Source organism: Elephantulus edwardii, unplaced genomic scaffold (genome assembly GCF_000299155.1).
Source record: "Elephantulus edwardii isolate Elephantulus edwardi_28Jun2011 unplaced genomic scaffold, EleEdw1.0 scaffold00032, whole genome shotgun sequence".
NCBI classification, from domain to species: Eukaryota; Metazoa; Chordata; class Mammalia; order Macroscelidea; family Macroscelididae; genus Elephantulus; species Elephantulus edwardii.
In genome coordinates this window covers 11,970,394-11,984,938 of record NW_006399782.1, presented here as the reverse complement: position 1 = coordinate 11,984,938, position 14,545 = coordinate 11,970,394, and the positions used below count along the sequence as shown (strand labels likewise).

The window sequence follows — 14,545 nt, the reverse complement described above, 5'->3', positions numbered from 1 at the left end:
TTTGGAATCTTCTGTTCAGCTCTTTAGTATCTTGAATTCTTCCTTGTGCTTTGTTTGGCTCCTCTGCGCTCTGCTCTTCAGAGTTTCTTCTGACATCCACTTTCGTCTTTTTTTCCTCTTCTGTCTTTGTAATGACCGTTTGCACTCTTCCTCAATGATACATTTGACATCCTCCTACAACTCATTAGGCCTTCGCTCACTGGTGTTCAAGGCCTCACACCTGTTCCTAAGATGGTACTGAAATTCTGGTGGGATGAACTCAAAGTCCTATTTTGGTTCCCGTGGATTCGGTTTAATTTTCCTCAGCTTCAGCATGAACTTGCATATGAGTAGCTGGTGGTCTGTTTCACAATCAGCTCCTGGCCTTGTTTTCACAGCTGATACTGAGATGCTCCAGCGTGGTTTTTTTTTATTTTTGTGTGAGTGTACCGTCAAATCAGCTCTGACTGGTACAGGAGGAGATTATTCCTCCTTTTCCCGGCAGAGCATCTGGTGGATTCGAACCGTGTGCCTCTGGGATTGTAGTTGCAGCTCCTTCTCACTAGGCCACCAGAGCTCCCCGTCCAGCGGGTTTTTTCCCCTCAGATGTAATCGATCTGATTCCTATGCATACCATCACATAGGTGGTAAAAAAAAAAAATAGAACCTTTAAAGAGTTAGAAATGTTTGACAATAATTTTTATTGTGTTTCCTTTAGGTTCTTCTAGGTGACTTTTTTTTGGTAGGTAACCTGCTAAGCCACATAGCTGAAAACAGGTAGATAAAGCAAATTGTGAAAAATCTTCCATCAAAACACCAAGAGATGATGAAAAAGTACTGTAAGGAGGTTTTTGTTGTCTTATGGTTTTAAGTATAGAGAATAAGATAATTTTTTCAATCTTACTGATTCCTTTCAAAGCTGAAATTACTTTGCTGCTGTTACATGCTGTCGAGTTGATTAAGACACATCACAACTCTATGAAGAAAATATCTGAACCTTGTTCTACATTGTATCATCCTCACTACTTCAGACATACTTAAGTCCATCTGTAGCATTTACAATGTCAATTCATCTGGCTGAGGGTCTCCCACTCTTTCCTTGATCCTCTGCAACTTTCTAAGACTGTTAACCCTTTGGGACAGGAAATTTTTGCCATCATTACCTTCAAAAGAAGCACACTGGCTATACTTTATCCAAGACATATCTGTTCTTTTGGTAATCCTGAAGACAGTCAGTCCTCATGTCCAACACCAAAACTCAAAGGCATCAATTCTTCATCTGTCATTCTTATTTACGGTTCAGCTCTCAGATGTATTAGCAAGTGACTGGAAAGACCACAGCTTGAATGAAATACAGATTAGTCCTTAAACTGACATTATTGCTTTTCAGTAATTTAAAGAGGTTCCTGATTGCAGACTTTCCTAATGCAATACCTCTCCTTACTACTGGTACCAAGTATATTAACTGTGGATCTAAGAAAGAGGAAACCATTTGACAGCTTCAATCTTTTCTCCATTTATAATACTATTGCCTATATGTCCCTTGCTGAGAATTTTGTCTTAACATTGAGATGCAGTCCATATTGAAGGCTGTAATCTTTGATCTTCTGTAGCAAGCGTTTCTGGTCCTCTTCACTTTCAGCAAGATAAGCTGAGTTACTTGAATAATTCAAAGTTGTTGATGAATCTTCCTCCGATACTAATGCCACATTCTTCTTCAGAGTAGAGCTTCTCAAATGATTTGCTCAGCATACAAAATGTATGGGAATGGAGAAAAGATCCAATCCTGATCAACACCTTTCCATTTTTAAACCCTTGCTCTGTTCACAAAAACAGCCTCTTGATCTAAGTATTGGTTTCACATGAGAACTATTGTTATAGGATTCCCAGTCTTCTCAATGTTAGACATAATTTGTTATGATTCATATGGTCAAATGCTTTTGTATATTCAATAAAGTAGAAACAGATATTCTTCAGGTATTCTCTGCTTTTGGCCATCTGACCCAGCAATGATATGCCTGGTGTCACAGAAACTTCTAAGCTCAACCTAAACATCTGGCAGTTCTCTAAAAAAGTATTGTTATAGCCATTTTTGGATGCTCTTCAGCAATATTTTGCTTGCAAAAATATTAATGATATTGTTCGCTAATTTCCATATTCCATTGGAATATTCTTTCTTGGGAATGTGGCCAAATATGGATCTCTTCCAGACAATTAGGTAAATTTCCTGGCACAGAATGGGAAGAGTATTTACGGCTGTATTTGTTATTTGAAACAGATACCAACTGGTATCCCATCAAAACCTGGGCTTTTCTAATTTGTGAGTGCCTTCAGTGCAGCTTGAACTAATATTTCAGTGTTGGTCAAATTATTTTGGTACTGTGACTGTATATTCCATCTTCTTTTAATGCTTTCTAGATTGTTCAAAAATTTAAAACTCAGTTTTGTGGATACTGGTTAGAGCTAGCAGAGAAAATAATATTCATTTTTGAAGTATGTGAACAGTATTCTAAGAAATTAAGTATATATTGGTTGATTTTATTATTTTTCTCCCATAAAGAGGCTGATGGAATAGAACCATGTGCCCTTCATTTGGCAATGTAGCTCCTTGCCACTCATCCACAAAAACTCTATATGCCCCATGCAGCTAACAAATGAAATACTCTAATTCAACTGTACAAGATCAAGGGCTTTGAAATGATCTAATCTACTTTCTTTCATTAACACTTATATCAGAAATGGTGCTCATGACTTGAAGAATGTATAGAAATATGCTACCCAATTTACCTAATCAGTCCTTGCTACTGGACCAACAGGCAAGCAACATCATTATAGACAGAGAAAAGATTAAAAGTGTCAACGACTTTATCGTACTTGGATCCACCATCAATACACTTGGCACCAACTGTCAGGTGATCAGGAAATCTCACTGGTAAACTCTGTGATTAGGGACTTCTGAAAATCATTGAGGTGCAATGATGTAATTTTGAGGACTAATGTGTGCCTGATTCAGGCCATGGTCTTTTCAGTCATTTGCTATGCATCTGAGAGCTAGACAATGAACAGGATGACCAAAGAGGAACTAATGCCTTTGTGTTGCTGGAGAAGAGCACCGACTATCTCAAGGACTGTCAAAAGAACAAACCAGGGTTCTCCTTGGAGGCAAAGATGATAAAGCTTCATCTCACATGCTTTGGGCATGTTGCTAGGAGGAGCATTTTCCTTGATCTCATACTTGGAAAGGTGGAGGGAAGGTAAAAGAGAGGAAGACCCTCAACCACAGGGACTGACAGAGTGACTGCAGCTACGGACTTGAGTGTGTCAAGAGATTATGAGGACAGCATAAGATGGGACAGGGTTCAGATATTTGTTCAGAGGGTCGCTAAGAGTTGTATTCAACTATATAGGTTGTATACAACCTAGTAACAAATCATACAGAAAGAGACTGCCCATCTTTATGCCCTATAGAGCAGCTGGTGAATTCAAACCACGTAACTTGATGGTGCCTAACAACAATAACAACTACTACTACTACTGACTTGACTTCTGTAAAATTTTTTTTTTAAAACTCTGTAATATTTATTACTAGGATTGGCTAACATATATTTCTAGAACATCCCCTCTCCCCCTACAATAGGCTGACAGTTTCAAGTATTCAAAAGTTGAGGGGGAAACAAATCTTCAACTATCTAATAATCTACCCTAAGTAAACAGTAAAAAATTTTAATTCTATGCCTAATTTATGCATTTAAGGTTAGAAGAAGCTGGGGAATTTGGAAAAAAAGCATAGCGTCAAGCCACTAGATGCTTTAGGGAAGGTATCAGGCTAAGAATGAAATCTCTTGCTTTTTTTGTTCTTTTTCTGGAAAAGAATGGTATAGAGTATTAGAAATAGAGTGTGTCATTTATTATCAGAGCACATCTAAGAATGAAGGAATCATGCAATCAAGAATGATTATCTAGGTTACAGGATCATGTTGTCAAACTTCCATAAAGTCACAGAATTAAGAAAGTTAACTTTGACAATGGAAGGACGGGTCAAAGGGCATGAAGCTGAAGGAGGGAAATTGTTAGGAGGTAGGAGGTTGTTTTCAGAATTCATACAGATACCTAACAACGACCTCACCTACGGTTAGGTCAGTGGGGATGAAGAGAAAAGATCAGAGAATTACCTCGGTAGTAGCAACTTCCTATATATTCAGAGCTAAAAGAAAACAATCTTTTAAACATATAACTTAACAATATTTTCAAAAGAACTACAGCAGATAATTTCCAGGTATCTTACAAAACTTAAAAAAAAAAAAAAAAAACACATAACAAACCAAAAAACAAACCCCAAAAACCCTGAGGCACAAAGAGGAGGAACAGAGCTTAAAAGAGATTTCTCTCTTCACACCTCAAAGCTTGTCACTTTCACATCAAACTTTCACTTATTAAATAGAAATTTCCTCTTCATCCAGAAATCTTCATTTACTGTTGACTTTTCCATCACTTCTTTTGTTTGTTTTTTTTTTAACTAGTTTTTATTCATCATTGCAGAGGTCTATATTCCCCACTATCTGGCTTCACAAAAAATAAACTCCTCTTTCAAACATTAACATAGTTTACATGGAGCTGTGATGTTAAACAAAAACTGTTGCTGTTGTTTGGTGTCCTCAAGTTGAGTGTGACTGATAGTGACTCTGAAACTAGCCAACCTGAACCTTCTCCTATCTTGTGCCATCCTCATTACCTCAAACACACTCAAGCCCATTGCTGAAGTCACCATGTCAATCCATCTCATGTGGGTCCTCTTTTCCTTCGATGACCTTCCAACTTTCCAGGAACAGCTTCGTCTAACTACTTGTGCAACGTAAGAACGAAGCACCTTTACCACCCTTGCCTCCAAGAAGCACTCTGGTTGCACTTTCTCTAAAATATATCTATTTGTTCTTTTGATAGCCAATGGGATATTCAGTACTCTTCTCCAGAACAACTCAAAAGCATCAATTCTTTGTCATCCTTATTACTGTCCAGCTCTCTTATGAGTAACAGGTGACTGAGAAGACCTGGCCTGAATACCTCAGTCTTCAAACTGACATCACTGCTCTTCAGCATTTTTAAAAGGTCCTGACAGCATACCTGCCCAAAGCAATACGTCTCCTGATTTCTTGACCGCTGGTACCAAGTATGGTGACTGTTGATCCAAGGAAGATGAAATCATTAACATCGTCAATCCTTTCTCCATCTTTCATAATGTTGACTACTGGTCCAGTGATGAGGCTCTTTGTTTTCTTGATGTTGAGATGTAATGAGATGTAATCCCATACCAATGGTTACAGTGGTTGTCTCCTGCATCAAGCATTTCATATCTTCCTCACTTTCAGCAAGCAAAGTTATATCATCTGCATAATGCAGGTTGTAGATTGGTCTTTCTCCAGTCCTGATGCTACATTCATTTGCACAGAGTCTGGCACTATGAACATTCTGCTCAGTATACACACTGAACAAATGTAGAGAAAAGATACAACTCTTACACATATTTTTCCTGATTTGAAACCATGCAGTGTTCCCTGGCTCAGTCTGGATGACAGCGTCTTGGTCTAGGTATAGATTTCATATTAGTACAATTAGTGTACTTGGATTTCCATTCTTCTCAATGTTAGGCATAATTTGTTATGATCTACACAGTCAAATGCCTTTGTATAATAAAACACAAATAGACAGTCTTCAGGTATTATCTGCTTTCAGTGAGGATCCAATGAATAATAAAAATGATACCCCTGGTGTCACATACTCTCAGCTGATTTGAATGCACCAAAGGAGAAAGATGGGCAATCTTTTCCTACTGGATTTATAACCTTGGCAATCCAAAGGAGGATCAGCTTTAAATGGGTTCCTACTCAACAGCAGTAAGTGAGCAAGATTTGCTAACTAAAATATACATGCTTAATCAGTGAATTTGGCTGCTTTAGATAGAATAGTCAAGGGCAACTTACTAAATTTTTTAATCCACAATATTCCTTTTATTTTCCACACTCAGATCATCTTTATCTTTCTGTTCTTTTACTATCTGTCCTACAGATTTGTATTCTCTCACCTCAGTGATCTGTTTTTAGGTACTGTCAGCTGACCCTTCAGTGGGATTCCAGAAGCTGCACATTGCACGGGAGGAGACTGCTCATATGCCTCTCCTGAGGAGCCACTAGCTGGAAGATCCCAACTGCTTGAATCTGGTCAACAGAGCAACTCCTTGTTACTCAGCCACCAGAGCTCCCTCAAGTGATCTTATGGGAGACATTTTCTCCCTTGATCATTATTTCTGTTCTTCGTAACTCCAGTACTAAACTCTAGGCATACTGCTGTACTACACTGTAGCCAAGAAACCACTCTCCATATGCCTGATGTTTGATTAAATGGGATAAAAAATGGGAGGCTAACAGAAAATAATAATAATAATAATTGACAGAACAAGGCTGCTCTATCTCAATATGCCTGTTCATCTATATTCCAAGGGCAAGAAGCAATTCCTTCTCAGAGAACTTGGAGCAGTTTTATTCTGTCACATGGGTTGCTGTGAGTTGAAATCAATTTAATGGACCCAACAACCATATATATATATATAAAATTATTCTTATGATAGTTTAACATGAGAATATTTCTCAGATGGGTGTCTTCTAGGAATTTTTAATTTTGCATTTTTATAATAACCACTAAAATTAATAAGCATATTCTGTGTAACATTAAGAATCGTATGTATGAGAAGGACTGTCTGAAAAAACTGTGGTTAAGCTATAAATAGTCATATTTTAAGTGTTATATATGTTTCCCTTTGATCTTTGAATATCTATGATTTTTCAAGTAAATATATATAATTTAAAAAGAAAAAAGAAAAATAAGCATATTCTGGATTAATCTAGATGGTAAGATGTGCAATGAGACTTCTTTTTTTTTTTTTTTGCAATGAGACTTCGATGGCTGAATTTACTTTTGTGTTTACAACTTATCACCACCCCAGTTGTGCACACTAATGAGAAATTAATATAAATGAAAATCAAGTAAGTCCATGTACACTATACAAAAGTTTCCACAAACAAAACAGCTTAAGAATTGAGGAGCTATTCTACACATTGTTTAGAAATAGAAATAAAACAAATGAAAGCGCTTTACATAAATTCTATAAATCACTAACATTTAGAAGGTAATAATGCAAGATAGGGAAATCTCAAAGGGTAAAGGGAAGAATAACACATAGGAATTCATGATAGTTATTCTCTTGGCTGCATTTTCACTGTAATCAACCATTCCTCACATTTAATTCTGGTTAATGTGTGCATTAGATACAATCCAAGGGGGTAAACATTACATGACAAACACATATTGGGAGCACATTTTAAAAAAAAAACAAAAAAAAGTTTTAAAATGAGGATATGGATTATTAAATAGGATTTCATGACCTCAATTTCTATATATTTGTGATAAGCGAAATACAAAAGATAGTTAGTATGTACTGAATGCCTAGAATCCTCCCCAAATTTTCCTTTCCCTTAAAATAAAAGGTTATTGAAGAAAAAAACCCCAAAAAAACAGAACAACAAAATAAATCATTCACACACCTCATCTAAATAAACTACTACTAGTATTTGTAGTATTTTTCTGTATATGAGAACCTTAGGAGGTCCATTTATGTACTTAGATACTAATCAAAACGTCAGAGGATCAAGTATGCCACAAAAGAAAGATCTAGTGATTTATTTCTGAAAGAAAACACCACTGAAAGCTCTATAAAGCACAGTTGACATACAGTTACAAGAATTCAACAGCAATCCCAGTTTCTGAGATATCCTTAAACACATACTTCTGCTTATTTTTATAATAAAATTGGTTGAAAAAATAGTACACTGCAAATCATATATTAAAAATATTTTCATGTAATTTAAATTTATTGGAACTTATTAGTCTAATATAGTATATAAAGCTAAGTGACTTTGAATTTAATGAAAACAAATTGTAACTGAGCCACTAAATCCAAATAGGTCACCCAAGATTCCATGGAGTTCTGATGCCTTAATAGTAAGGAGTTAGAATGCCTAACAGACATTGCACCAAAAACAATTAGCTGACAAAGAAGAATTTAATCAAACAATATACGACCAAGAGGCAATTATGATGAAGGAGGAAGTTCAAGCTGCGTTGAAGAAATTGGGAAGAGAGATCCCAAGAATTGATGAAACACTAATTAATGTATTTCAGTAAATGGATGCTGTCCTGGATGTGCTAAGTTATGCCAAGAAATATGGAGGACAGCTACCTGGCCAGCTGCCTGGAAGAGATCCTTATTTATTCCCATTTCAAAAGTGAGTGATCTGACCATGCAGAAATTATTGAGCAGTATCACTAATATCACACACAAGCAAAATCTTAAAAATTATGCAAAAACAAATGGAACAATACATCAACAGAGAACTACCAGAAACACAAGCTGGGTTTGGAAAAGGCTGTGGCACCAGGAATATCACTGTCAATATCAGATGGATCTTGGCTGAAAGTAGTATCAGAGGAATGACTATCTGTGTTTCATTAATTATGCAAAGGCATTTTGACTTTGTGGATCACAGCAAAGTGTGGCTACAAATTGTGAAGAATGGGAATTACAGAACATTTGATTGTGTTCATGCGAAACTTATACTTGGACCAGGAGGTAGTAAGGAAATACTGCATAGTTCCAAATTAGGAAAGGGTGTCACAGATGTGTCCTGTCTCCATACCTTTTCAATCTATTACTCAGGAGCCTGGACTTTATGAGGAGGAATGTGGCATCAGAATAGGAAGACTCATCAACTTGCATTATGCAACCTTGCTTGCCCAAACTGAGGAGAACCTGAAGCATCTGCTGCACAGGGTCAAGGACTGAAGTCTTCAATATGGATTGAACAGCAACATCATTACAACAGATTCTCAACACTGGGCAAACTGGCAGTACCATGACAGATGGAGAAGGGATTAAGATTGTTAATAATTTCAGCTTGCTTAGATCCACAATCAATACTCTTGAAATCAGCAGCCAGGAAATCAAAAGACAAACTGGATTAGGAAAGTCGGTTGTCAGGGACCTCTCCAGAGTGCTGAAGTACAAAGCTGTCAGTTTAGAGACTAAAGTGAGCCTAATCCAAACTATGGTCTTCACAATTATTGGCTATGCATCAGAGCTGGACAATGAATAAGGATACCTGACAAAAGATGAACTGATGCTTTGAGTTGTGGTACTCAGGAAGAGTACTGAACATACCATGGAGACTGTCAAGAAAACAAACAAGTCTGTCCTAGAGAGGGTGAAACAAAGTTCCTCTCTGGAAGCAAGGATTTTGGCCACATTGCCAGAAAGTACCATTCTTTGGAGAAGGACATCATGCTTGGAAGAGTGGAGGGACAAAGCAGAAGAGGAAGACCCTGGATGAGATGTACTGACATAGTGACTGGGGTACTAGGAGCAGGTATGTCAGAAACAATGAGACTGGCTCAGGATAGAGTTGGGTTGAGAGCTATTGTACACAGAATCACTATGACTTGATGACACATAACAACAACGAGACCTTTTATTCTAAACGTAAGGCCAGTAAGAGGATTAATTAGTAACAAGAATATCATCCTCTGTCATAAACACTGGCAGTGAGACAGTGAAAATTTGAAAGTAAATGGAATCGTAACACTGTTTTACCTATTGAAACTAGCTGCCATCAAATGGATTCTGACTTATGGTGACCCCATGTATATCTGGGAATTAAGAGTACGACTGTGCTCCACAGGGCTTTCAATGGTTGATTTTCCAAAAGTAGATTTTCTGAACTTTCTTCTGACATGTTTCTGAGTGATGCAACATTTAATCTTTCAGTCACTAATATGCTAATCAATTACACCACTTAGAACTCTCTTTCATCCACAACCTTAAATTATTTACATATAGAAAATCTCCAAATGAAGTACATACTAAAAAGCTGATCATTTCCAATGTCTCCTCCCCCCAAAATAGTCATGAGATGCTGAGTTTGTCAAACTGGGAGTGTGAGGGAGGAGCATGAAGTTGGGGTGAAAGGAAAGGTATCGAAAAACAAAAGAAATGCTAAATGTTTAATAACCACTTTATCACAAGCCACCTATACAATCTTCTATAACTCCCTTAGTATCTGTGGCCCACGTTTCTAAACCTGCAAAATGAAGTGGTTAGATTCACTTATAAACCCTATCATATCTTCTTTAACTAAAAAGAATTTCAATTAAGTATCAAAGCAAATAAATACATAAGTAAAAGTCTCCTGTTACATTAGTGCTTGTGCTCTTTAGATTTGGTGCCATCATGGTATTGTAATTAAGCTCTTCCAATACTAGTGATATCCTGTTAAAATAACAATGGTTTTCAATGTATATTCCTGACAAGACCACATTTGACTTTTACTTCTCTCAAAGGACTAATGGCAAGGAAAGCAAGAAAAGGAAAACACAAAACTATAAAAGGTCTATATTCTAAGAGTTAAAGAATAAAAAAGATATGCTTTAATAAAATGCCTAATATTAGATTAAGCTGAACTAATTTTATTAACAAAAGTTTTTATTCTATACATTTCCAAAATTTATCTATAAAATCTTGCCCCTCTTTATAGCCTAATGATATGCCTTAGCCTAATAACTAAAAAGCCAGCTAGAAAATGTAAACAAGAAATCAACAGGGACAATCAAATTGCTGAAGTACAATAGCTCAACTACCTTTACATACACAACTATACTGTACTTTGTACTCAGGTGCTATCTAGACTCAAAACAATTTAAGAGCAATGAGAGATGCAAATTCCAACAACTATTGGTTAATATACTCAAAAGAAAAGAAAGACAAATTTATTTTGACTCACCTTTGTCCAAGGATGTGCCTTAATTTGAGGGAATTTGAATTCTGTGTAATTTGGATTCATTTCTCTAATTTGCTCCCTTGTTGGTGTTCCCAGGACCTAGATAACAAAAGAAAGCATTGTCACATTTTTCCAGATTTTTATAAAACTAGTCTTTATGGTTACATAATTTACAGACAATGGTTTAAATGACAGCAACATTTCAACGTTTTATAAATACATTATACATGTCCATTAACTGGTAAATACATAAACAAAACTGTGAGGTATCTACAACAAAATACTACTCAGTTGTTGTTATGTGCCATCAAGTTGACTACAAATTATAGTGACTCAGTGAACGTATAAACAACAAATTAGAACCCTGTCCTATTGTGCGCCATGTGGAGCTAGAACTTTGAAAATGGCCTTTCTATCCATACTTTCTCTCCATACAGAAGGAGAGTTGATGCCTTTGAGCTGTGGTGCTGGAGAAGAGTACTGAATGTACCATGGACTGCCAGGAAAACAAACAGATTCATCCTAGAGAGGATTAAACCAAGCTACTCCTTGGAGGTAAGGATTCTGGGGCTTCGTCTGACATACTCTGGACATGTTGCCAGGAGGGACAGGTCCTTGGAGAGGGACATCATGCTTGGGAGGGTGGAGGGATGGCGCAGGAGGGGAAGACCCTCTATGAGATGGATTGATTCGGTGACTGGGGTAATCGGGATGGGTGTGTCAGAGGCAGTGCGTTTGGCGCAGGATAGAGCAGGGTTTAGGGCTGTTGTGCATAGGGTCGCTATGAGTCGCAAACAACTCGACGGCACATAACAACAACAACAATCCATACTATTAGACCCTTTTTTAGGGCATGGTCCTGCAAATCAACAACAGCTGTAGGATTAATAGAAGAGAGAGTACTTTACACACTGTGAAGAGACTGTGGCAAAGTATAGCCTGACAGAACCCTGGAGATGGAGCCAAAGTTAAAGGTTTTGCTTCTGGAAGACTGAATGAAAAGCTGACTTATGGCTCATATGAGACAAAGCTTGCTGGACGACTGAGGAAACCACAGATTTTTATGTGATGTTCAACTGAATCTAGATTCACTTTTTGACTGAGAAGCTGTCTGAACTTAACTGAGGAATTGTGTCTTGCTGTTAGTCTGTCTTAGGGATGCTGTTCACTAAACCTGGACTTTCACTATGTGATATCATTTGTTTCCCCCACCCTCCAACTTCTTTCTCTAATAAACCCTACAACTGTGCATAAGGTCTGTGAGATAATTTGGAATGAACACTGGACACAATGATTCACAGAAATAGGAGCAGGAGCATTGAGGGGTGGCATGTCTGATCATTTAGCTATTAGTCTGGTACTATGAATATTACTATGGATTGAAGCTCACAATCAAGAAAACAAAGATTCTCACCATTGGGCAGTACCATGATGGAGAAGAGACTGAGACTGTTAATAATTTCCGTTCGCCTGGTTCCACAATCAACACTCTTGACACCAGTAATCAGGAAATAAAAAAATAAACTGCCTTAGGAAATTTGCTGTCAGGGACCTCTCCAGAGTGCTGAAGACCACCAACCAAAGTCAGTCTAGAGACTAAGCAGTGCCTGATCTAGGCCATGGCCTTTACAATTACTTTCTCTGCCTCATAATGACCATGGATGATAAAAGAAGAATCAATACCTTTGAGTTGTAGACCTGGAGAAAAGTACTGAACACACCATGGACTGTCATGAGAATAAACAGGTCTGTCCTGGAGAGAGTGAAACCAAAGTAAGGATTTTGAAGCTCTGTCTGGGCATGCTGCCTGGAGGGGCGAGTCCTTGAAGAAGGGCATCATGCTTGCAAAGGTGGAAGGACAATGGAGGAGAGGAAGACCCTCGACAAGATGGACCGATACAATAACTGGGATAATAAAGGTGTGATGGAGGAGTGAGATTGGCTCAGGATAGGGCAGGGTTCCGAGCTATTGTACATAGGGTGGTTATGAGATGCAAGTGATTCAATGGCAAATAACAACAACAAAAGTTATTATTGATGGCAATAGTTCCACTACATTTAGCAGTTATAAATTCAACTCGGCCACCTCCGCATTGTATCTGCTCCTTATACAGCCATGGTCACCATCTCTGATATATCTGAGCCCACTGCTACTGTCACTTTGTCAATCCACCTCTGAGTGCCTTCCTCTCTTTCGCCAACATTTCCCCTTTCTAAGCATGATGCAATTTTCCCAAGACTACTCCCTGCAACCAACACCCCCAAAGTATGTGAAGCAAAGTTTCATCATCCTGGCCACCAGTAAGCACTCTAGTTGCACTTTTCCTAAGACCTATTTGTTTATTCTTTGGGCTGGCCATGGGATTTTTATTACTCTTCTCCAATACCACAATTAGATGGCATTGATTCTTCTTCTGTCATACTTAAGTCTTTTGTCCAACTTGCTGAAGATTACACAAAAATGGCTATAAACAGTACATTTGACACAGAAGTGCCAGAAATTCAAGCTGGATTTCAAAGAGGCTATGGCATGAGGGTTATCAATGCTGATGTCAGATGAATCTTGACTGAAAACAGAGTACACCAGAAGGATGTCAATCTGTGTTGTATTGAATATACAAAGGCATTTTACTGCATGGATCACAATAAATTATGGCTAACATTTTTTTATTACTTTTGCTGATGAATTCTCTTGGCTAGGATTTTGGGCCAGAATTTTTGCTTTTATATTCATGCATAATATTTGGCTATAAATATTTTTTTTTTAAAGTTTTGTCTTTAGATAAAATGGGTATACTGGCTTCATAGAATTGAGGAGTATTCTTTTTCTACATTCTGAAACCATTTGAGTAGGATGAATGTAAGCTCTTCTCTGAATGTTTGGTAGATTTCTCCAGTCAAGCCATCTGTGCTGGGCAGGACTTTGTTATTAGGAGTATTTTTATGACGCATTCGGTCCCCCTCCTCCCTTTTTAAAATGAGCTCAAATTTTCTGTTTTAATTTGTGGTGTTGTAATGTGCTATCGAATCACCTGTGACTCATAGTGACCCTTGTACGTTAGCTCTGAAACGTGCCCTATCCTGTGTCAATCTCATCATCTCCAACATACCTAATCCCACTTCTCCAGTCACTGAGACAATCCATCTCATCCTGGGTCTTCCTGCCCTGTGTTATTTACAACTTTTCCATTTCCTCTGTTGCTGTTAAGTACCACTGTGTGGAGTACCACTCACAGCAATTCTATGAACAACTGACCTGAACCCTGTTCCTATCCTATGCCATCCTCTGCCATCTTCACTATCTCTGGCAGTCAAACCTATTGCTGCCATCACTGTGTCATAATCCACCTTACCAAGGGTCTTCCTCTACTTTGCTGACCCTCCACTTTTCCAAGTATCATGTCCCTTTTCAAGGAATAGCCTCTCCTAACAACATACCTCAAGTATGTTATACAAAGCTTTACCATCCTTGCCTCCAAGGAGGACTTTGTTTGCACTTTTCTTTTTTTACTTTTATATAAATTTTATATTATATGAAAACCCTTGTTCAGGAATTGAAGGAATTACAGATATATAAGTTAGGATTTCTCTTGTGGCACATCCTAGAAAATGAGCTGTTCCCTGCAAGACAGGAGACAGCAAGGGGCCCCCTCTACAGAGGGAATGTTACTTCCTGAGCTAGAGTT

At 37.8% G+C, this 14,545-nt stretch overlaps 1 protein-coding gene across 2 annotated transcripts in view; it reads right to left on the bottom strand.

Moving 5' to 3' along the window:
• The window catches only part of GSK3B (glycogen synthase kinase 3 beta), a 275,384-nt gene that overhangs the window by 41,795 nt on the left and 219,044 nt on the right, over positions 1–14,545 (bottom strand). For both annotated transcript variants that reach the window (XM_006884256.1, XM_006884255.1), the window contains exon 8: positions 10,863–10,958. In XM_006884256.1, coding sequence (XP_006884318.1) covers positions 10,863–10,958 — 96 coding nt within the window. The remainder of the gene's footprint in view (positions 1–10,862; positions 10,959–14,545) is intronic.